Genomic DNA, 25,715 nt, shown 5'->3' with positions numbered 1-25,715 from the left:
ATAAAATGCTTATTAAAAAGATAATTAAAACAGTTTTAAGGGTGGATATTGATCTGCCACTTTAAAGCAAGAAAGCTAAAGAGTTTGGTTAGATTTATGCATCTTAGGTTTAATGATATTCGATACCTCTTGACTTTTCATGAGACAGGGTAATCTCATCTCATATGCAGTCATTTTTCATTTTGGAAATGGTTTTTTCCAGTGATAGCCAAATGCTAGGCTATCTTAATACTAGAAAAAAACACTTATTTAATGTTTTAATCTTTTTTAAAAAATAAAATTTGCATGGTTTTTAGAAATGTAGTTTATTGCAGTTGGTTGTGCAAATAATATGAAAAACGAAAGTACTTGAGTAGTTAAAACCAAGAAAAGAATGCCATGCTATATTAGAACAGTATTCAGTTCTTCATTTGATATGAGGAATAATTATGTAATAGGGTTTAGGTTATTTCCCAGTGAAGCACATATTGAACAATCCTCCTGACTTTATTTCGCAAAATTTGTTTGACTGTTATATGATGTTGATGTCAAGTGGCTGTTACCCTGCACTTTCCATTGTATTTTCCCACCACTTTCCTTACTGCAAAATATCAATTTTTAAAACTCTCTTTGTTGTGTAGGAACATTATTTAGCCTTTGATTAATATCAGTGTATGGCCTTTCTTTCTGGTGGTTTATGAAGCAGCACTCTTAACACACAAAGGACATATGCCAGCGTTTTACTGAATGTATGAGAGATCTGTGCAGAAGTGCCCAGAAAGAGAAGAGAATTGGGTCTTATTTCTGAGCAATGTACAATTACAGTGGTACCTTGGTTTAAGAACAGCTTAGTTTATGAACAACTTGGATTAAGAACGCTGCAAACCTGGAAGTAGGTGTTTTGGTTTGTGAACTTTGCCTTGGAATAAGAGTATGTTTTGCTTCCTGTTGAGTGTGTTCCATTTGTAGATTGAGTCCCCGCTGCTATGGGAAAGCACACCTTGGTTTAAGAATGCTTTGGTTTAAGAACAGACTTCCAGAACGGATTAAGTTCGTAAACAAATGTACCACTGAATTGTGGCATGAATCTATGCTAGAAATTGTGGCAGCAGGGACTACTTCTGAACCAAGACAGACACTGAAGTGCTAGGTCTTAGTAAAACTGCAGTATTTAACTGCCCATCCTTTTTTTGTGAAGGATTGAGAGAATCAGAACAGATGGGAAAGAGGACATCTCTCCTCCCAGCTGAGTAACAATTATGACTGCAAGGATCCCTTTTGAACCAGGATGTTGTTGCTAACTAGTATTTCAGTTAAGCTCAGAATTGTTGATAGCGTTTAGTGATTATCATAGAATCATAGAATTGTTGGAAGTGACCTCAAGGGCCATTTAATCCAATCTCCTGCCATCCAGGAATCTCCAGCCCAGTGTGGGGCTCAGACCCACAACCCTTGGGATTAAGAGCCTCAAGCTTTCCAGACTGAGCTATGGTCAATCTGTGTACAGTCGTAAGTACACTCTGGATATTTTGGAGTCAGGAAGAATAATTATTACATACAGTTTATGAGTGTATTAGTTGTTTTAAATCTTGTTTTTGAGAGTGGGTTTATAGTCAGATTGTGATTCCCAAATAATTCTACTTCAAAATAAGATCCAGATTAATGTATGAGAGCATTTTATTCATTAAATTCATATCAGAACTATTTATTACCGTATTTACTTTTTAGACCATGTAGATTTGAAACATTGTTTACTCTGGCTTCCACAAAACCTAATATTTGAATATTAGCCTATAGGGGCAACGCACAGGTGAACTGGAGAGAAGCACAAATAGCCCTTCTCTGAATTGCTTGAGAGTACGGTATCTTTTTCAGTAGTCCCAAATTTAGTGGCTGTGATACAGGGCTCCTCGATACAGTGGTTCCTCTGGTTAAGAGCCTAATTTATTCCGGAGGTCCATTCTTAACCTGAAACCGTTCTTAACCTGAGATACCACTTTAGCTAATGGGGCTTCCCGCTGCCGCCGCACGATTTCTGTTCTCATCCTGAGGTAAAGTTCTTAACCCGAGGTACTACTTCCAGGTTAGCGGAGTCTGTAACCCGAGGTGTTTGTAACCCGAGGTACCACTGTAACTACAAAGCATACATGCATCTGCATGAGACTTGATCTTCAGTGTTGGGGAAAGTTCTGTTATACATACAAAGGACTGCGCAATGCTGCTTATAATATTTTAATATTAATATATGTGTATGTATCAGTAGTGTGTGTGTAGGTGTAGAGCAGCCCCTTGACAGTGTCTTCAGTTTGATATGTACTTCTCTTTTGGAGGAAAAGTGGAGTCTTGGTTTCAAATGAAATCTAGGTTGCTTTTTCCCTTTTTATAAATGACTTCCATTATTTATTTATTACTATATTTATATGCCACCTTTCCTGCAGGGAACTTTCTTATCAAATTCCAGTTTGAATTAATCATTAAGCTGGAATTTGATGATAAACTCTCTCACTGAAGGAATTTGATATTGTTCACCTGCAGGAACTTGCAGAGAGTATTTGTTAAAATGAATGCTTTACTAGTGATCATTGTATTATTTTGTATGCAGTTTTAAACTTGCATTATTACATTGCATATACTATTTTTGGATATAACTTAGGCCTCTTTATTTGTTGGTTTTAACTAGAACGGAACATAGTTCACGTAGCCATTATCCTAAGCCAGCTCTCCCCCAGCTCAGTCAGAGGTGGGGGGGAGGGGGACTTCCCTTATGTAAGGATTTTTTTTTTTTTTTAAAGTCCAAGTAACACTGAAAAATATCACCACAGTACTATATAACATATACCCCACATGCTTCGTGGAAAGCTTTCTAATAAATTACGACACATTTTCATTTTGTATAGTGCATTATGGGTTGTTGTAAATGTGAAGCTTAATTTATTTTTAACATTCGAAACAAAGCCTTGCTTGCTGTTACATCAAATTTATGTCTGCTCTCCAAAAGCAACACTCTGTATAAATACAACTGTTAATTCATTGCTAATGCTTTCCTGCTAATTGTTTGGATAAAGAGAATTTTAATCCACCTGCCAAGAGCATCCTATTTCTTATAGCAGGCAATTGTATGTTGTAAATTTGGTGAAATAATTAAAACCGTGTGTGTTTGTATGTGTTTACTTTGATTTCTGAAATTGCACTAAGCTATTGTAACATACAATTACTCAGTGCTATTTTTCTAGAAAAAGCCGTGTTGGAACTCACCATAAACTTCTCCCTTGTTCTCTTATAATGGCAATGGCACCCACCTGAGTGATGCCAGAACTGAGTTCTGGTGAGTTCTGGCTGGGAAAAGCGCTGCATTGTTTTTAATACTTGATTGGGAGCCGCCCAGAGTGGCTGGGGAAACTCAGCCAGATGGGCAGGGTATAAATAAATTATTATTATTATTATTATTATTATTATTATTATTATTATTATTATTTACTATATGTACTATATAGTGGGATGCGGGTGGCGCTGTGGGTAAAACCTCAGCCCCTAGGACTTGCCGATCGCATGGTCGGCGGTTCGAATCCCTGCGGCGGGGTGCGCTCCCGTCGTTCGGTCCCAGCGCCTGCCAACCTAGCAGTTCGAAAGCACCTCCGGGTGCAAGTAGATAAATAGGGACCGCTTACCAGTGGGAAGGTAAATGGCGTTCCGTGAGCTGCGCTGGCTCTTCAGATGCGGCTTGTCACGCTGGCCACGTGACCCAGAAGTGTCTGCGGACAGCGCTGGCTCCCGGCCTCTAGAGTGAGATGAGCGCACAACCCTAGAGTCTGGCAAGACTGGCTCGTACGGGCAGGGGTACCTTTACCTTTACCCTATATGTACTATATAGAGCTGAGGTATAACTACTTTGGTTGTTGTTGGGTATTTTGATCCTCATGCAGCAATTAGACCATTACGAATTTTGAGTTACTTGTTAATGTACATGTGAATACTATGAGGCTCTCAGTTCTGCAATCTAAAGAGAATTTTCTGGTCATTAGCAAAACTTAACAACCTCTTATAACAAATGTTTTGTAATATAAGATACAAGAGAGATTTGTGGTTATAAAAATATACATGCAATGTATTTGAACTGAACCTGCGGATTCCGTGTGAGAGTATTCTTCCGGCCCACTTGGTATGAAAGTCGGGTTGCTCTGCTCCAGGGCCTGTTGACTTTTTCTCCCCTGGCTTCTAGCATAAGATAATATGTTCCTTTTGGCTGCCTGGAAATAATAAAGTAGAGGGCAGGCTGGCAGTGAGAAAGGAGCATATGGAATAGTGGGGAATCTGCTTTGCTCCCGCCTTTTAAAAACCAGCTCGTTTCCATTTTTTAATTTCAGTTTTGTGCCAAGTGTGTTTCTGCCACCCTAGAATCTCACATGCTTGGCTCTCCTCATAGCCCACATTTTGTTCTTCAGTTCTATAGGACTTAACGCCTTTATTATGACAAAGTATAAACAGAAAAATTGTCCGCAATAGAACAAAAGGATTGGAGCACAAAGTCATCTGTACAAGTAGTGTCTGATATTTTGTGCCATCATTTAAAATGTACCAGATGGTTGGCAAAGGACTATCCCAGAAGCACAAAGTAAATTACCTGGGGATAATTTAACATCTGCAGCACTGTTCTCATCAATTATATACAGTAAATGGCTTGTATACCACTTCCTAGCATCAAGTACATTTGTGTATAGCAGCCTTTATAGATTCATGGCTTTACAAATCTATCAGTATGATAATCTGGTCTGTAGCTCTTTGGCATTTATTCCCCTGTAATTCCAGTGTAAACTAAACTCTCTATTTTTATAAGGCATGTTGTTTATCATATCACATGATTAATTCTTGTGGTTATTTTCTAATGGGTATTTGGAGTTGAAGAAAAGTGAATACACACATACACACACACACACACACACACACACACACAAACACACACACACACACACAAACACACACACACCACACACCACACCATCTTCCATCTACTGGTTTCTATTACACCTATAAAGGTAGTGGGTTTAAGGAGCTGCCTACAGGCAAAACCTATTCTGTACAGATGTGGATATTGTTGCTCAGAACCAAATCTGAACAAGCCAATTGATTCTACTTCAGCACAATGGTTACCAGCACCCACCCATCTCTGCAATTTCTGGCAGCAGGAATCCCTACTCACATTTGGGATCACTTTTTAATCTTTGTCTTAGATAAACTTAAGCAGACAGATCTTCTTAACTCTTCCTCTGATAAAGCAGATGTTCCAGTCCTCTAATTGTTCTGGGAGCTTTTTAAACAAACCTTTTACAGACGCATCTAATATGTATTAGATGAAGTCTGATCAGAGACTGCATTAACTGCTTAAGGCATGGGTTAGTAAAGATCTGGTAGGGCTGCTTGAAAACGAAACCCCATAGATATAATCTATATATTCACAGAAACATACAGCACCGCAAAGGCATGGTTTGCAGATAAAACATGGCCTCTACACGGAACATCACATTTTTACTAGTGCGAAGTTTCTTGCACAGTTAAAATTGGTTTTTGTCAACCAACATAGAATGGTGCATCCAAGATTCTTGGGACAAGTTGTGCTTGCACACCAGATCAGACACGAGAAGGACCTCTCCTTAGGGGATGAACAGGGTAGTATAGCAGGAGGTGGTACCTCTTAAGTGTAAGTTGTTTGGGGTTTAAAATATTGTGAGTCAAATTCAAATAATGCAAAACAGTCATAATGTAACAACAGGTAAATCTCAAAACAAATAAACTAAATAGAGAAGGAGAGAACGAACGAACATGGGTAAATGCACAGTTTAAAAATAACTTAAAGTAAGGTTGAGGGAAGAGGAAGGGAGGGAGATCAAGAGGAGGATAATGCAGCAGTTTGAGCTCGTCATTGAATAGAGTCTTCCAGAAGCTTAGCTGTGAAGATGGGGACAGTCTCCCTATGGAGACATAGGAATATGGGGAATCAAGTTGTGGCAAGCTGGATGGTGCAAAGGAGTTTCTCATACAATGCTATTGTGCCTATACTGGCCCTCAAGGGTAAAGTCTGAGAACATCTTCGGTCCTTCCGCAATAGACATGTGGGCTGCTACAAGGAGAAGTGTCCATAGATCCTTATGGATGAATTTAGGGCCAGTAAAGAGCAAGTGCAGGGCACTTCAGAAGACGTTGGAAGATTCTGGACAGATAAAAGGAAGGTCTTCTTCGCACAGCACATAGTTAAACTATGGAGGCAGTAATGGTTCTGAATACCAGTTGCTGGAAGTCACAGGAGGGTTAGCTTACATCTTTTAAACAAATTCCTCTGCCCCCAAACCCGCCTCTGAATTAGTCGTAAGGTTCATCTTTTTAATAAATATATATACAAAAGACCCACTGCATGTTCTGTAATAAGTGTTTCAATGAAATTTATTTGGAATTCTCTGAAATACACCATATTTCAATACAGCATATTTCAAACTTACAGTGCACAATATATATATATATATATATATATATATATATATATATATATATGCTTTCGTAGATTTTCACGGGTACAGGAATGCAGGTTTTGGTGTCCTCGGGTGTCTTCCCGTGTAAAAGTTGGGGTGTCTAGGCGACGTTTCGACGAGGTCTCACTCGTCATCTTCAGGCTGGTGCTTTCGGCTTCTTGTTACTGGAACAGAGCAGGATCTCAGTGTTTGAGTTCCTATAAATACTGTTGAGGAGGTGTGGTGTATAGCCTCCAATGTTCTGGGCAGAGAGGAGGTTCCCAGGCTAGTGTGCCTTTTCTTCTTTTGTTCCTTAATTACTTGAGGGATATCTTGAGTGATTTCTTGAGTGATTTCCTGAATCCCACTTAGGTGGGTCATTAGGTGTGGATTAGTTGCTAAAGCCTTCGTGTCTTGAACTCTTGAACTTTGTGAAGAGTTTTTCTGAGAAGATGGCTGTACTGCACTTGGTTGTGCTGCACTTGGTTGTATATATATATATATATATAAAAAATCTGCTAAGTATGTGATTGCTTAGTGGCTGCTAGCAGTGTCCAGGGTGGGCCCTGATGTTGCTTCTGGCCACTCAAACAACCAGATCTGCACAGTGTTGAATTAGCAATTCTCAAGCTTTCACCACCACCTCACAACATCCTCCAATGAGGGTGCTAGTTTTTCTTCTCCTTTTGCAGCTACGCTGGTAGCCTCTGGGGAACTTACCATGAACTGTTGCTAGATTTGGTTATGAAACTAGTATATTTTATTTTAGCCTTGCACCACAGTTACATAGACTAAGATCTAAAGAGCCTGTTAGACAAATGCAAGGGGTTTGCACCAGCCCATTTGATCCCCCCTTTTTTTTACTTATTCTACCCCCTTTAAACAGCTGATTCCAATACTATTTATAAAATGCTTATTGAATGCTTCTTCCCCCACCTCTGTCCCAAAACATTTGTTGTGGAACTAAATTCCCCAATCTAGAATCCCCAGATTTACATTTGACGTCCCCTCAAATTTAGGTACATCCAGTGCCCGCCCCCCAAACCTTCTTGTTGAATTCCATTTCCAATTTCCAAAATTTCAATTTTGGAAGTGGTGTGCTATAAGGCATTGCTGGGAAGGGGAACGACTAGCATTAGAGATAACACAGTTCTTTGGATCCCAGCTGCAGAGCTTTGAATTCTGGCCATAGGGAAAGTGGCCTGTCTCTTCAGTTGTGCTTTCATGAATTTTTAAAAAGGTCTTTTGCTCATGCGGTTTTACTGTTGCTAGTGCAGACTAATCTTTGTACCCAACTTCGAACCAAGTGTACAAAGTCTGGAAGGCTCCAGCCGGTTTGTGCAGCTAAATGTTAAGGGAAAATATTTGATCAGGGCTTAGCTTCATGCCTCCTGTTATTTGTGGATTTATATTTTTTTAGGGTGAGAGCTGCATTTATTTTATGTGCTACTTTTCAAATAAACCGGTTCCCAGAGGGACAGAAATCCACCAGTTGTGCCGCAATTAAAACCTAAACTTAAAGCTGCAACAGGGAAGAAAAAATTGAAGTAACATTATGACACATGTTAGCAGGAAATTGCAAGATACGGAGGGAAAGTGTACAAATTGGTGTTTTAATGTAATGTCTTTCAACTCGATCTAGCAAAGGAAGGGAGAAAAAGATGTCACATTTACAGGGTTTTTCTGCTTTAAAGCCGGTTGTCATAAAATGCAAAAGAAAACCCGGTGTTTAATTTTCCAAGACACTTTGATCAATTGTATTAATTTGTCTCAAGGAAGAATTAATAATTCTACCAGCAGTATAATGAAAATGTTTCAGCATTAATGCAGAATGAAGTACAGTGAATGGAGGTATTGAGCCAGTTTCACCCATTATCTGTTTATTATTAAGCCTTCCAAGACTAATTAGTGAAAGATATATTTCTCTAACATTTATTTCAAATTGGTGCGGTAGCAGCTTATTGGTTGGCATATCCATGATTTTTAAAGCAGCAACTATAGTTTTTAATGCTACTTTTTTCCCTTTAGGAAAACATAGCTTGACTCCTCTGTTTTCTTGCATAATGATTGTCCTATTCAAATAGCAACATGGACTGTGATACCTCATTTACATCTCACTCAAGTATTTCCCTTTTACTTCTAAATTGTTCTAATTTAAGACAAAATAAAATTTTCAAGAGAATAATATATCCAAGGGCTTCCTATAATACTCGGCTCCTATTCTGAGCTGCTAATCAGATGCCTTTGATTAAGCTGGTGAACGTAACATCTACACATATAGCAATTACTGGCCTCCAGAGACCATTTTTTCCATATAAACAGCTGTGCATAGTTCCATGCATTGGTACAATTGCAAATGAAGATGGGAGAGCCAAATGAGATGGGTGAATTGTAGAGAATGATCTATCCTCTCTTAGAAACCCTAGCAGAGTTAACTTGTTTGTTTTCTAAATGAGAAAAGCCTGTTATTGTTCTAGCTTTTCCCATCTTAGAAGATGCAAATAACAAGGGGCCTTGAAAGAAGGTCATAGCTCAGTGGCTATGAAAGGCATCCCAGGTTCCAAACCCTGGCACCACCAGATGGGACTAAAACCTATTTGGCTGTTGCCAATCAGTGCAGTTTAATACTGGTCTAGGTAGACCAATGTCTCACACACCTAGATCATAGGTTTGTTTTTAAAGTACAGTTCTATACAATGTTCTTTTGTACATACCTTGCTTGCTTTTAACCTGCTGTCTTATCTCCCTGTGCTATTAGTAATGCATGCAGCATTGCTTAATTTTTTAAGACATCATTGAGCCCTGGGGTCGAAGAATAGCACACTAATTGTCTGAGGAAGATATGTTAATTAAATCTGTACTGTACTGTACTGTACGCCTAAGCTGGTATGGTGGCACAGAATGTTCAGTTGCTCAGAGAGCTAAATCGTGTGGTATCCAGCTTCTTTAAGAGAAGGGAAATGTGTCAGTTTGGCTGGATACAGAGTAGAGAATGAACTAAGATGGGGAGTGGAAGAAAGGATAGGTGGCTTAAGGAAAGGGATTGAGGGGACAAGGAATTGAAGCTAGAGAGATAAATGTGAATACATTTTGCATTGAGGGTCTGTGTATTGTGGTGGGGACAGAAATGAGGTTCATAGACCCTGGTCAGGGGAATTCTGCCTATTGTGGGTTCTCCTGTCTTTGCAGCAAAGAGGACTCAAGTACAGTAGTGATGGTCAGGATACTAAACTCCACAGACTGATTTCAGGAACCACCCAGTTCTTTGGCTGCAGATTCTATTAACCCTAGAAGGCTATTGAAACGTCACTGGAAAGCTGATAGTTGATATTAGCCAAGCTGGCCATTATGTGATTTGTTGCCATTCATAATGTTATTTTTGTGGTATGAAACTCTCTGAAGCTGATGGGAGAGCTTTTCTCTGACATGGTTATCTTCTCAAACAGGATTATCCCTTTACAATGTTTGAGTTATTAAAGCAGAGTAAAACGAACTGCTTTTAATGGAATATATCCAACACTTTCTACATAAAAAACCCCCAAACTGAATCATTTGACCTTTCTCCTCTTCCCCGCCCGTATTCCTAGAGTTTTTTTTCCAATGTGATGTTAATTTTGATTGTAAAGTTTTCCCATGACTTCAGGCTGCATTGGAATAAGAGGAAATAGGTTTTAGCTTACTACAGTTACAGAAAACATTGGGCAAGAGGAGAAAATATTTTCTCAGATTTAATAATAAGGCCCCACTCTTTTCCCATAGGGACGCGGGTGGAACTGTGGGTTAAACCACAGAGCCTAGGACTTGCCGATCAGAAGGTTGGCAGTTCGAATCCCCGTGACGGGCTGAGCTCCCATTGCTCAGTCCCTGCTCCTGCCAACCTAGCAGTTCGAAAGCACTTCAAAGTGCAAGTAGATAAATAGGTACCGCTCTGGCGGGAAGGTAAATGGCATTTCCGTGCGCTGCTCTGGTTCGCCAGAAACGGCTTAGTCATGCTGGCCACATGACCTGGAAGCTGTATGCTGGCTCCCTTGTCCAATAAAGCGAGATGAGCGCCGCAACCCCAGAGTCGGCCACGACTGGACCTAATAAGTCAGGGGTCCCTTTACCTTTCCCCATAGAAATCGCTTACATGCAGCTGATACGAGGTGCTGCTGTTCCGAATGGCCCCTGGGTGCTGTGGTTAAACTTTTGGACAATGGCCAAGGAAGACCCAGTTTCAGATACCTCTCTGCCATTAGATTCTCTTTGGGTGATACTGGGCGAGTCACACACTTTCAGCCTCACCGTATTGCATAGGGTTGCTGTGCGTAGAAAAATTAGGGGAAGGGAGAGGGAACCGTTTCTACTGCTTTGAGTTATTTGCAGTAAACATGGCATTGAAATGTAATAAATAAATACCACAATATACTCATACACAAGATTATATAACACGAGCTATTCTAGAGGCACCACAGAAAAACATTGACTCTGGTGTAATGGTAGATTACAAGTTCAGCCCTGTATGCAGTTACCCTACCAAAAAAGTGAAGACTGCTTTGTTGCATAGTTTGTTGCCAAAGGGGATGGAAGGGTCAGGTGTTGTAATGAATAACTGAGCCCCTCCACTCAGCTCTCCACAGAGGGGCGCAAAAAGGTTTATGAACCTTATCCCAGTGGTTCATCTCTGCACCAAATAGACCCTCTCATTCCTATTTGAAATTATTTTTGCCCTGCTCATGTGAAGTACACCTGTACACATGTAGCATTGATAGCACTTGCACAATCGATTGCATTGCTGTTTAAATGTAATATGAGTCATTCAGCATTGGGGCATGCCTCAGTCTTTCAACAATCACCATTTTGGGCCATGCTGTGTCGTACTTTATTATTCTAGTGGAATATTTTGCTTAGGCGAATGATTTTGCCGAATCATAACATTACCTTCAAAAGCTGAGAATTGCAGAGAAGAGAGAGAATATGTTGAGACGTATCGGCAAAATTTTCCAGAGGCTTAAAGCCGATCTAGAAATAAAACAATATTCTTCATTTGCTTGTTAAACTCATGAAATTAAGGAAACTTTTATAACAAAATAATTCATGCAGCTGAAAGTCTGTGCACCTCATTTTAAAATTAGATTAAAAGATAAATACAGTATGCAAGCCCTCTTATTACACAAACCCATAGCTGCCATAAATACAGTTTGAGTGGTAGGGTGTGCGAGAGGATGGCACAGAATAAATGAAAGCTTTTCTGTAGAAAAATATTTGTCCCCTGCAGCACAGCCCTAATGTTGAAAGGGAGGGTCACCTGAAGCTGTTTATGTTTTTGCCTTGATGTACTGGGGTCGTAGAAGTGCTTTTATTATGCTTCTCAGGCAATGTGGATGTATTAATGAGGATATATAAAAGCAAAATAATTTATAACCTTGTTATCATCACAGTATCATTCATCATTTTTAATTGATCGTATTCACCTTGATTTTTCAAGGCAACATGGTGCTTATGACCAGTAAACATCTTGCGCACTTCTGGGCTTCAGCGCCAGGTGTGAACACGAAGTATAGAACCGTGTAGCCAACATGCAAAACTGTAGCTCCAATATCTTGAGCTCCAAAATAGGTATTGCATCACGCTATGTTTTTATTTTTTCTCCTTGCCCGTTTGAAAACAGATGCATGGATCAAGCATGTGTTTGAACTATGTTATGTTTTCAATGTGAACTCTCAATCCTGAATCCATATATCACACAGTTTTTTATTTTGCATCTTTCCCAGGCCTCCTTAAAACTGAATAGTTATGACCAAGCTATTATTCAGCCTTGAAACACAGAATTGTGCCTTTATCATGTGTGTTCATTTATTTTACATTTTTATCCTGCTGTTCCTGTGAAAAACTCAGGGTAACGTGTACTTCTGTTTCCCTATCTCTCCCCCCCCCCCCCCATTTTATCATCACAACATTCCCACAGGGGAGGGAGAACGGGTTACTGGTCCAAGGTCACCCAGTAACTGAGTGGGAATTTGAAGCTAGGTGTTTCTGTGTGGTTTGTTTATGGGGTGCTGAGTATAGTAGCTCTGTGAGGGGATTTTGGGGATTCTTTGGGGGAAGTCATGTGCTTTAAATGCCCTTGAAGTCTGATACTCTAGCTACGAGATCACACACCTTCTGCACTAAAGTTATTTCCAGTATCTCAAGTTCATTGGAGCTATCTCATTTAAAGAAACTTCCAGGTGAGCAGAATGCAAATGCGGAAGTTTAAATCAAAGGCCTCCAATTATATATATGAACTTTACTTTTTATAAGTGAACATAAGGAGACGCTGTATGGCCAGCTATCTAGAAAGAAAATTAGTAAACATTCTGCACACGTACCAGTAAGGCAACTGCTTAAAAATATTGTCATTTTCTTTTATAGGATTAAATGGCTTCACACCAGTATGTCTGGAATTAGAGGAGTCCATTCTGTTTATCTAAAGCTGACAGCATAATGTAGGATCTGTTTATCTTCATAAACAACTTTCTTCAACAGTTAATTTTTCAACCATGAGTCAGGAGCCCTCCTTTCATCTCATGTTTAGTATATGAGCCTTGTGTGAGTTTTACTGAAAATGAATGGATCTGTGCAGAAGCAATACTGGTTGGATCATGCCCTTAGTTGTCAGTGAAGTCATCAACACCCACACCATCCTTTCTTTGGGCTGTGCAGCTGTATAACATAACATAGAGGTTTAGGAAACATAGAAAACTGTCTTCTACCAGGTCAGTTTATTAATGTAAGGAAGTTATACCCTATCTGCCTTGAAGCCCAGTTTTGTCTACTGACTTCCAGGAACCTTCCATCTCTGGTAAGGATGTTTCCCAAATTTCCCAAATTCTGTCCCCCCCCCCCCCCAGGAGTATGAACTTCAAGTTGGATCTCTGAGCCCCTCCAAAGGTGCCAAGGAACTTTTTAGTACCATGTTCTGAGACTTGACCTAAAATGTGGGTAATTTTGAGTTTAAACAGGGCATATAACAGCGTGAGTCACAATTAGCCTATTGAAGTTAACTGCAACAATAATCTCAGTTGTTCAGCCCTGGCTGCAATAACAGTCTAATCTCAAAAATTCAAATGCTGTGTTCAATTAATCACTGTTCAGTTTTCTGGCCGAAAAAATGACAGCCCCACTATCCATTTGGAGAGCAGTTCACAGTGCAACTCTATTCAAGATCACTCTGAAATAAGTTCCACTGAATTCTATAAGTCTTACACCCAAGGAAGTGTGCATTAGATTGTATTCTTTATATCTGAACTAGATACCTCCCCCTTTCTATTAAAAGAAACAAAGAATTCTGGAAATGGGAGGTCTGCATTAATAGTGCACCTTTTGTTGAAATATAAAGTGCCATATTTTCCCTTCAAAAAGGAAAAAAGGACAAAAATGTAAACCAACAGATTTTCCAGAGTTGTATTGGAAGATTTGAAACCCTTTAAGTAGTTACAACTTATCAACAACTTTTGACTACAAAGAGGGTCATTTTTAGCATAGTCTCTCCATCCCTTTAGGCAAGGAAAATGTTTGTATGTCAATGCAGAACTGTCTGTGTAATTTAATTATTTATAGACATCTGGACTAGCTGGCTTGCTGTTAACAAATCACAGGCACACATTGTACTTCCCACTTGAGACTTTAAACAAGAATAGAAGGACACCAGGTCATAATTTCTTTTCATGTTCTGTTTAGTGACCATAAGAAATTAATGTATTTCCTTTTGCAGCATTTAGGGTTTTATGTTCCATTTCTTCCCTTGCAATGCATTTGTGTCTGAGGCTAAGCCAAGCAGTCTGATCTTGAGGAGCAATTTTAGCTATAAACAATGGTTTCTGCTGCTGTGTAAGCATCATTTATTGGGGCAGAGCAGCAGCTTAACTGAAGTAACTGCAAAACATAAACAAGGTGGAATTTGATTCGAAAGCTAACCTTGAGATTTATTGAACTTTGAAAGGGATTCAATTACGTGGTGGTCATTTGCCCCACAAAACTGCCACAGAAGGATTGCCTTGATATGGAGCTGAGGTTCAGAAGGGGAATACAGTGAAACAAATGTGTAATTATCCACATAACAAGGTGAACTGAGCCAAATCCTTCACCAGAGTAACCTCATAAGCAGCACGAAACTGAATAGGCTATGTACTGAAGGAGGCAGAGCTGAATGTCATAAACATGGATAAGGATCCTATGAGGATTTAGTCTTCAGTATACCATACAAGAAATGAGGAGTTGGCAGTTGCAGTAGACATTTATGCTAATCACATGAGTTCAGCTGTTCAGAAAGGGTAAAAGTACCATAAAAATCCACTTGGTTAGTTGTGCCAGCTATTTGCATAAGCTTGACCAGCTGTTTAAATCCCAACTATTGCCTGTGACATATCCTGTAAATTTAATAAACTTTTGTCATTATTACAAGGCACCTCTGAGCTTTGAGGGTGTAGTAGAACACCTTAGCTAATAATTCTGCAGTATTTCTGGCATGTTGTCATTTGAATTATCTCTGAATTTTCCATCTCTGCAGGGCCATTGGTTCCAGTGATAAATAAAGTGTAGGCAATTGTTGCTGCCAAACGGGATTTTGTAGTATTCTTTACTAAAAAGAATATTCTTGTTTTAAAGAGTTCACTTTTAAAAAAACAATACTTAATAATCTATTCCCAAACTTAAGAAAGGGTGACAGCTTCAGTCCAAAGAATAAATAAATAAAACCTGATAGATGTGTTTTGCCTTTTTGCCCAGAGGCCATTTATGGAGCCCAAGCTCAGAGTGGCACTTCATTCACACTGCTATAGATTTATTCGTACAAATAAGAGTGCGGGCTTAAACCATATACACAAAATGTCATCGTAAACTACTACCTGATGAATCTCAAAGTAGTTTTTGTTCCTTTCTCAAAGCTTTATTGCATGCAAAGTGACTGGCTCAAACATCTGGTCTGATTGGTATAATTTTAAGGTTCGTTTCAGATTGTACAACAGACGTGTGAGAAGCAAATTGCCCACCATATTTAGCCTTAATTGTTAACATATGAAATCAGTTCTGTTTGGGTGTCTTGCACATTTTTCTGGGCATGCCATTTTTCTGGGCTTTAGTGGAAAGCATATGGGCTTGGTTGCTTGAGTGCAACATTGGAAGCCATGTCATTATTTTGGCATTGCTGGGATGTTATGTATTTTGTGCTCCCTGTGCTTTGTGAACTTGCTGTCTGTGTTAATTATAGCCCACTGGACTCTTTATTGTGGACTCCACATTAAGTAGCTGCCAGTGCCAGAACTTTCATTTTCTTGGCACGGCCATTTTGTTTCATGCAGTGTCAGTATGTTGTTGCTGTCTCAGTTTGGTACTAATCAAGATTGTTGCTAACAATCAGAATAGTGAAGAAGAAGAAGAGGAGGAGTTTGGATTTGATACACCGCTTTATCACTACCCTAAGGAGTCTCAAAGCGGCTAACATTCTCCTTTCCCTTCCTCCCCCACAACAAACACTCTGTGAGGTGAGTGAGGCTGAGAGACCTCAGAGAAGTGTGACTAGCCCAAGGTCACCCAGAAGCTGCATGTGGAAGAACAGGGAATCAAACCCGGTTCACCAGATTACGAGTCCACTGCTCTTAACCACTACACCACGCTGGCGTAGTGAACATTCTGTGGATCCCAGTGAATTAAAGGATGAAAGCGAGTGGCTTGGTTTAGTGAAAAAGTGGCTTTCCCCTGTTTGTGAAATTGTAGAGGAGCTTCTGGATTGTGGACTCCCTTCACCATGGGCAGGAATAAATGACCGAATCAGGGAGATTAACCAGGAAGTTAAATAGGCAGAGAACACCGAGTGAAGATTTGCTCATGATCTTGCCATGGTGTCCATACTCAGATTAGGGAGTAATCGGTGTAGCTGTTAAAATAAACTATAATAGCTGCTATTTGTTTTTTTTCTGTCTAAGTATTAGACTAAACCTGCTGAAATTACCGTATTTTTCGCTCCATAGGGCGCACCGGACCATAGGGCGCACCTAGGTTTTTTTTTGGGGGGGGGGGGATAAAGAAAAGAAATTATTTCCCCTCCAGCCCCAAAGAGCAAAGAAGCCAAGACAGCCAGCGGGATCCATCCCGCTGGCTGTCTTGGCTTCCTCTTTAGCCATGCATGACCTCTCCAACCAGGAGAGGCTGCGCAGGGCTCCATTTTTGGAGGGGAAAAGGTGCGTCCTATAGAGCGAAAAATATGGTACATCCTGCTATAGTGCAGTGACGCAGTATTTATTTTTAAATGTTGCTGGATATTCGTGTATGTGGTTATACAAAGGGTCCTTCAAAGCACCCATAAAGGCACACCTTTTAAAAAGGGCTATACAGTGGTACCTTGGCTTAAGAACTTAATTCATTCCAGAGGTCTGTTCTTAACCTGAAACTTTTCTTGACCTGAGGTACCACTTTAGCTAATGGGGCTTCCCGCCGCCACCACGCGATTTCTGTTCTTATCCTGAAATTAAAGTTCCTAACCCAAGGTACTATTTCTGGGTTAGCGGAGTCTGTAACCTGAAGCGTCTGTAACCCAAGGTACCACTGTATTCACAGTAGCACCAATCCAGAACCAAAAGCAATCATTGTCTCTGTGTAAGGGGAGAGGTACTACTCTTGGGAATAGCTATACTCTGATTTACTCCTTTCAAGTAGGGGGGAAAAGTCAGAGGACATCACTGGAGTGGGTGAGTGTAGAGCTTTCAAAGTTAAATAACGTTTTGCAAAGCAGCAAATTACCTATGAAGTTACATGGTATTACTGTAAGGGAGATGAGGTAGCCCTTTTGGTGTTGGACGGTTTAGAAGAGAACTGTCTGGGTTTTCTTGTGTTTGAATGATATAGGACTTTGTGTACATGTTAAGAATTTATTTTTAAGTGTGAGGGGAAGAAGCATTGAAATACTATGGTAAGGGGAACAGATGAGCCTCCCCACTAGTGATGTCAGACTATATAACTTGCAAGGGCTTCCACAGCCCTGTGAGTGATTTTCTGAACAGTTATTACATGCATTAATAATGATCAATCGATTGATCAAGTTAAATCTCTTCATTTGATGAGGTAATTAATTCTCCTGAGCGAGAATTATGTTTGAGATACAGTTTCATTTGTAGATCAGAGTGGTGAGTCATTGGCTTCCACCTAGCTTTGTTTCTTCCTGATTTGCAGTAATAGAAATCCGTCAGGCTAAATGATTAATGTACACTAGTGATATATTCTACAAATGATATATTACTGCATTGCAGGGGGTTGGACCAGATGACCCTTTAGGTCCCTTCCAGCTCTATAATTCTATGATTCTAAGCACAGCTGAAAAATTCTCTAGAATCCAGACGCCAGGAAGTACTACCATATATTAGGAAATATTTTACTGAGTTATGAATTTTGCAGACAACAGGCCTTCATCAGCAACTTTAGATTTGTTATGGTGTTCTCAGATTTATGGAAGAACTACAACTTGGTTATCTTATTTTGTAATGAAAAGTCATTTGAAGCTGTACTGTTGTGACTCATATTGTATCCTTTGCCTGGTTGTTTCTCTCATATCCCTGTACAGATGTCAAAAGAATATACTTCCAAAAATACTTAGGATTGTAGCCACAGAGATGTTTTAGTAAAACAACTCATTAAACTGATGCCGTTGTGTTTCATAAACGGGACTGGTTTACAGTTTTAATGTAATTATTAAAATTCTTTGACAGAGCTTTGCACTGGAAAGCAGCATATAAAGAAAAAATAAAAATAAAAATTTGAATGAATTATCTGATGCCTGTTTGAAAATTTGGTTGTAAATTTAAGATAGTGTGTAAATTTGGAGTGAAGAGGTGTGCTCTCCCCCCCAAATTCTTGATTTCTTGTATGTAGAAACATCAGTTGCAAGATGTACCATAAACATGAATGCCATCATTGGCTTCATTAACTTCAGTTATGGAAGTAGATGACTATATATGCATATATTTATTTGCACATAGAAATGGCAAAAGCTCAGAGGTGCAATCACATGTCTCCATGTGAATATCAGAGCTGGGTGGACACTCTGGAGAATACATGGGGCTCAATAGATGGAGGCATTAGCCTTTCAATTTCTGTATGCTATTAGTTTTTCCTAGCAAGTTTTGTGGTTAGCCACCTTCCATTTCCTTGCAACCTTACAGCATGTCTACTGAACACTAGTTCCCCACATCTATTGCCATCGTTAAGTGTTCCCTTCTCATGTAACAGTTGCCATGTGGAGAGATATGAAAGTGAATTTTGTGTAGCAGCTATAAATGTGTAAACAGGCCCTTGTACGTTTGATGTTATGACCATCAGTGTGACAGGTTTTTGTTTTAGAATGAGCATTTTATCAGATCTTTGCTCTGCTTTATTATTTTGATAATTTCAGAAATTTAACCTGGTGATTCACATCCATTGTGCTCAAATAGCATTACAGTAAACCCACAACTTATGCACATTCAATGAACTTGGCCAAAATTTTTGAAAAAAAATTAAAGCGGGGGCAGACATCCAGGAAAAAAAGACTTTGGCAATCCCACCTGCCATTGTACCCAATGTGTTTTGACCATATACAGTTTTGGCTTTAGGCATGATCCCTGGAACATAACCCCCTCTCCAGAGTTTTACTGTTGAGCTCTGCTTTGTGTCCTTGATTTTGCTGCAGAAATACTTGTGTAGATATCAATACTGTTGCTTTAATTTTGAATAACGTTGTGAAGTTACTAAGACCCATCAGATCTGATGTGTATGGGTGTACAGACATGTATGGGGGGGTGGGATACGGTTCTGGTTCTTTTCCCAATCTTTCTTGCCACTTCCAAATCCTTCTTTCTCTCCACCCACACTCCCACTGCTCCCATCATACATGGATAGGTGTTGCCATGGGCAATATAAGTATATATCCCCTCATTCCTTCAAAAAGGTATGCAGCCTTGAGGACTAGGTATCTTTTCATCCTTCCCACCACCAAAGAAAAACAGCATGAGGAGGAATGCAGAAACACCCCTTCTTTCTCTAGTCTTCCTCTCAGTCTCCAAGCTTGCTGCAACTACTGTGTGTTAAAAAGAAAAGTGGGGAAAGAATTATGAAGAGGATTTCATGGAGAATAAAATGACATTTGAAGTTATAGGCCTTTCCTGATTCCCCCCCCCCAATAAATAGGCCAACCTTAGTCCATTTCTAATAGGCAAGGTGACATGTAGATACTGATTGTTGATGGCCATTTGATCCCAAACACTAAATATGCAAAGACTAGGACAAGCCAGACTTGCTTGGCCCATTATCTTAAGAAACCGTTCCAAAAGCAGCTTATGCTCACCCCCCCCACCCCACTTTTGTCAGTTTCACTGTGCGGCCAAGAGTTTTGTTATGCATCTTCAGTTGAAGTTGGCAGAAGCTAATGCTCCTAGATTCTGCACTGGATCTTCTGCCAGCCGAACTTTTGAATTCTGACTTTAAACTACTGCTTTTTTCAGCCCTGTTCAGCAGCCCTGCAATGTGTAACTTAGCCTCCTACTTATACCTGCTATAATGTAAACAAAGCTAGAATTCTACCTTTTCTAGGCAGTTTTTCAAGCTATACCCATTTCCATGTTCATGCCCAGGAGCAGGATCTCAATTTAAAGCACCCCTTTACTCCTTAGCAGACAATAGTGGCTAGGGGAGTGCTTGAGGCCATGGCCACAGTAGCCGCAGGTTCCTTTCTCCTTGGGTAATTGCTAGGAAGACATTGCTAGGCTTCATAACACTCTGCTGTTTGCTCCTTAGTTCGGCATCTCATATCCTTTCCCCTCTCCCCGTCATGGGGCCCATTCTTCTGTCTCACATTGCAGAGGAATCAGTACCCAACCCACACACAAAGTATATGCGTCTCTTCTTTCCAGGACTTGTAATAAAATTCTGGGCATTTGTATTAATATGTTAACAATTGTGGCCTAGAATATCAACAGATATTAAAATATAGCCATTCCCACAAACACATTACATGTTTATAGATAATGTACAGTAATGTACTGTTGAAGCATAGTTTGGTTGGTTGGTTTGGTCGGTCTTCAGCAAGTCTCCTGACTGTGAGTGTAAAAAAGAGAGAGGCAATAATATATACTATCTGCAAAAATGCAGAAAAAGTGGCCACAAAACACCATTGACACCTAAGGATGCAATCCCTTGTACACTTACTTGGTAATAAGTCGTACTGAGCTCAGTTGGACACAACAGCATAAGGGTAAATTGCATATCTGTTACCTTTTAGTGTAGCTTTTAATTCATTTTGCATAGATGTCAGTACTGGTGGACATACATGTTAGTCCTCAACAGATCTTTTAAGAATATTCTGTTTTTGTAACATGTGGCAAGTACCTTACCAACTTTCCCTTCCTCTACTTTTCAGGATGGTACGAAGCAAAAAAGAGAACGGAAAAAGACGGTGTCATTTAGCAGCATGCCAACTGAAAAGAAGATCAGCAGCGCAAGCGACTGTATTAACGCCATGGTTGAAGGCTCAGAACTCAGAAAGGTTCGCTCCAACTCCAGAATTTACCACCGGTACTTCCTTTTAGATGCAGACATGCAGTCTCTACGTTGGGAACCTTCAAAGAAGGATTCTGAGAAAGCAAAGATCGACGTTAAATCAATCAAAGAAGTGAGAACAGGGAAAAATACAGACATTTTTCGTAGCAATGGAATTTCGGAACAGATTTCGGAAGACTGTGCATTTTCTATTATTTATGGAGATAATTATGAGTCTCTAGATCTTGTTGCAAATTCTGCAGATGTCGCAAATATTTGGGTCACTGGACTGAGATACCTGATATCGTATGGAAAACACACACTAGATATGCTAGAAAGTAGCCAAGATAAAATGCGGACTTCATGGGTTTCACAAATGTTTAAAGAAACAGATATTGATAATTTGGGGCGCATATCCATGTGCAGAGCTGTACAGTTTATAAAAAATTTAAATCCTGGTTTAAAAACTAGTAAAATTGAATTGAAGTTCAAAGAGCTACACAGAACAAAAGACAAACCTGGTACAGAAATCACAAAGGAAGAGTTTATTGAAGTCTTTCATGAGCTTTGCACTCGCCCTGAAATCTATTTTTTGTTAGTTCAATTTTCTAGCAATAAAGAATTCCTGGACACAAAGGACCTTATGATGTTTTTAGAAGCAGAACAGGGTATTGCAAATGCCACCGAAGAGATAAGCCTGGATATTATTCACAAATATGAGCCATCTAAAGAGGGCCAGGAAAAGGGCTGGCTTTCCATAGACGGTTTTACAAATTATCTAACTTCTCCAGAATGCCATATATTTGACCCAGAGCACAAAAAAGTGTGCCAGGGCATGAACCACCCTCTATCTCATTATTTCATAAACTCATCTCATAACACGTACTTGATAGAGGATCAGTTCCGAGGCCCATCTGATATCACAGGATACATTCGTGCTTTGAAAATGGGGTGTCGATGTGTCGAGTTGGATGTGTGGGATGGTCCTGACAATGAACCAGTAATTTACACAGGGCACACCATGACCTCGCAGATAGTCTTCCGCAGTGTAATCGACATTATAAACAAATATGCATTCGTTGCTTCGGAATACCCTCTTATTTTGTGCTTAGAAAACCATTGTTGTCTCAAGCAGCAGAGGGTGATGGTTCAGCATATAAAGAAAATATTGGGAGACAAGGTCCACACGCAGTCTCCAAACACAGAGGAATCTTATCTGCCTTCTCCTGAATCTCTTAGAGGGAAAATACTAATTAAAGCCAAGAAGCTGTCTCCTAATTGTTCTGGGCTAGAGGGAGACGTTACAGATGAAGACGAAGGCGTAGAAATGTCCCAGAGAATGGGAAAAGAGGGTGTGGAACAACAGAATATTATCACAGTAAAACGGTTTCAGCTCTGCAAAGAGCTTTCAGAACTGGTAAGCATGTGTAAGTCGGTTCAATTTAAAGATTTTCAGGTTTCATTTCAGCTTCAAAAATACTGGGAAGTTTGCTCTTTCAATGAAGTGCTTGCTACCAAATATGCCAATGAAAACCCTGGAGACTTTGTGAATTACAACAAACGTTTTCTGGCCAGGGTTTTCCCTAGCCCTATGAGGATTGATTCTAGTAATATGAACCCACAGGATTTTTGGAAGTGTGGCTGTCAGATAGTAGCAATGAACTTTCAGACACCTGGATTAATGATGGACCTCAACATTGGTTGGTTTCGTCAAAACGGTAACTGTGGCTATGTTCTTCGACCTGCTATCATGCGGGAAGAAGTCTCTTACTTCAGTGCAAATACGAAGGACTCTGTGCCTGGAGTTTCACCTCAGCTTCTTCATGTTAAGATTATTAGCGGACAGAACTTTCCTAAACCAAAAGGGTCAGGTGCCAAAGGTGATGTTGTAGACCCTTATGTCTATGTAGAAATCCATGGGATCCCTGCAGACTGTGCAGAGCAAAGGACAAAAACTGTGCACCAGAATGGGGACAACCCAATTTTTGATGAGAGTTTTGAATTTCAGATTAATCTACCTGAACTCGCCATGGTGCGCTTTGTAGTGCTGGACGATGATTATATCGGGGATGAATTTATTGGGCAGTACACAATTCCCTTTGAGTGTTTACAGACAGGTTATCGCCATGTCCCCCTTCAGTCTTTAACAGGAGAAGCTCTGGCACATGCTTTCTTATTTGTCCACGTTGCTATAACTAATAGAAGGGGTGGTGGAAAGCCACATAAACGGGGCCTGTCTGTCAGGAAGAGCAAGAAATCCAGAGAATATGCCTGTATGAGGACTTTATGGATTAAAACCATTGACGAAGTATTCAAGAATGCTCTCCAGCCCATACGGGATGCCACAGATTTGAGGGAGAACATGCAGGTACCGTCTTTTATTCACTACCATTTATATGAGATTACCATTTTACATACAGATATACTGGTGTAATTATATGTTTCCATAATAAATAATGTGACATAAGCGTAGTAAATGTGCTCAGAGGTTCAGTGACTTTGCAGACAGTTAAAAGTAAGGATTAGAGTTATCAGTGCCCTCAAGTGATGGCTGTAAGATACTCAGGCACGGATGCCACCCTACCTGGATTCAGTTTTTGTGCTGTAAGGTATTTTCTGTTATCTGACTGTTCTTCTGAAGGATGACTGATTATAGATACGTTTTATAGCAAGGTTGGCTAACTGGTTTTATTTATTTACAGTTGTTCCTTGGATCCCGAACGCCTTGCAAGTCGAACATTTTGGCTCCTAAACATTGCAAACCCGGAAGTGAGTGTTCCGGTTTGCAAACGTTCTTTGGAAGCCGAACGTCCGACGCGGCTTACGAGGGTTCCAATTGGCTGCAGGAGCTTCCAGCAGCCAATCGGAAGCCGTGCCTTGATTTCTGAACGTTTTGGAAGTCTAACGGACTTCCGGAACGGATTTTATTTGACTTCCGAGGTACCACTGTATTTTTATTTTTAGTAGTATTATTGACCTGCCCTTCATCCTAAGGTCCCAGGGCAAGTTACAACGATAAAACAGTCCAACAATATTTTTTTAAAAACCGTTTGAAGCAACTTATAATCACAAACTACCTCACTTTTCCTCCAAGGAGCTTGAGGTGGCATGGCACTTCTCCCTCTTCCCCATTTTATCCTCTCAGCAACTATGTGAGGTAAATTAGGCAGGTAAATTAGGCAGAGGCAGAGGGAGCGAGAGAGAGAGAGACCTAGTCCAAGGTCACCCAGTGAACTTCATGGCTGAATCACATTTGAACCCGGGTCTCCCCAGTCCTAGTTCAACACTTAACTACTACACCTCACTGACTCTTATTATTTATTTTGGTAAATATATAGCCTGATCTCCATTAAACTCTGTTCCAGAGTAGAATTTTAATCTCAGGGCTGCATTACATGCTGACTAATTTGAGGGCTACATCCCAATGGCGCCTATGATCAAAGCACTAGTGGGTTCTGATGCCCCACCCCACCTTTGCCCCTTCTTTCTCATGGCACATATACTCACAGTACACACACAGCATACATCATCTCACCCCGCACATGGCTTGCAGAAAGCCCCCATTCCTTCTTCACAACACCTTTTTACCCATGGCAGATAGGAAAGAGGTTCAGGAGCTCAAGAGTGCCAAGGAGCCCAGCATTCGACTTGATGGAGCAGTGGCATGCTGCAGCATCCTGAGGTGGACTTCTTCTTCTTTAGTGCCATGTGAAGGGTGGGAAGACAAAAACGCTCCTCTGTAGCTGTAGTGTTCTAGCAGGGAGGGGGAAGTGGGGAGGGAAATTTCCCCCACCGCTCTGCCAGGGAGAAGGCCGTCTTCCTCCCTGGTGTCCCTTCCTCGTGAGCATTGAATGAAGTGCCTTTCCTTTCTATCCCCTGCCACTGAGCAGATTGGCAGTCTCTGGAAACCGTAGGGAGTATTCTACTCTGCTCTGATGTTTCCCAAGCACTCCCAGAAAAGAAATCCGAAAATGCTGCAGTTGGCATGTTCATGTGTGGTCAGGAATGGTAAACAAATGTGACTGGTCTTTGTTCAATGTTCTTGTTTAGTTCTATGAACAGTAAGTAATTAATGACCTTTCTACAGTGTTTTGACATTTCCTTTACACTGAAAGGGATGTTAAGATACATAAATAGTTATGCAAGTTATGTTAAATTGCATGCAGCAAGATAATAGCATACTTTGTAGAAGCCAGACTGCAGCAGAATGGATACGCTGTTGATTGTGGTGAATATAGGTCAGAACAGAAAGCTGCTGCCTTATTTTGATACTCCCACTGCTCAGGTTTCCAGTGCTCTGATATGCTAAGTGTTAGTGGATAAATAAGAGGAGAGGAACTTTGTTCAGTGGCACTTCTAGGCTACCAGAAAAGGCTTGGTGGGTTGGATGAGGCTTGCAAGCCTGGGGTTCAGCATACCTGTTTCGCAGAAAATAGTTGTGTTTGTTGGCTTGCAGCTGATTGTATGAGCTAAGTGCATCAAAAAGCATTGTGTTTATGGTGTGTGATCTAAAATGGCTCATTCACATATGCAAGCCATCACTTGATTCTGCAGTCATCAAGGGATGTAAAGGCACTGCATAAACTAGTGTCAGAGAAGGGGATAAACTTAAGGTGTATGTTTACAAGTCCCCATATTAAATTGTTGCTGAGGCAAGACCTTCCATATCCTCAGTATTTCTATGTTGTTTCATGCACTGTCATGCCAAGTAGG

The 25,715-nt window shown here is 40.3% G+C and overlaps 1 protein-coding gene across 13 annotated transcripts in view; it reads left to right on the top strand.

The window, feature by feature from the left end:
* Positions 1–25,715, top strand: part of PLCL2 (phospholipase C like 2) — a 140,152-nt gene that overhangs the window by 93,902 nt on the left and 20,535 nt on the right. For all 13 annotated transcript variants that reach the window (XM_083404677.1, XM_083404676.1, XM_083404673.1 and 10 more), the window contains one exon: positions 20,884–23,370. In XM_083404677.1, coding sequence (XP_083260803.1) covers positions 20,884–23,370 — 2,487 coding nt within the window. The remainder of the gene's footprint in view (positions 1–20,883; positions 23,371–25,715) is intronic.

Source organism: Podarcis tiliguerta, assembly GCF_965153285.1.
Source record: "Podarcis tiliguerta genome assembly, chromosome: 12".
NCBI classification, from domain to species: domain Eukaryota; kingdom Metazoa; phylum Chordata; class Lepidosauria; order Squamata; family Lacertidae; genus Podarcis; species Podarcis tiliguerta.
This window is presented reverse-complemented; position numbering and strand designations above follow the sequence as displayed.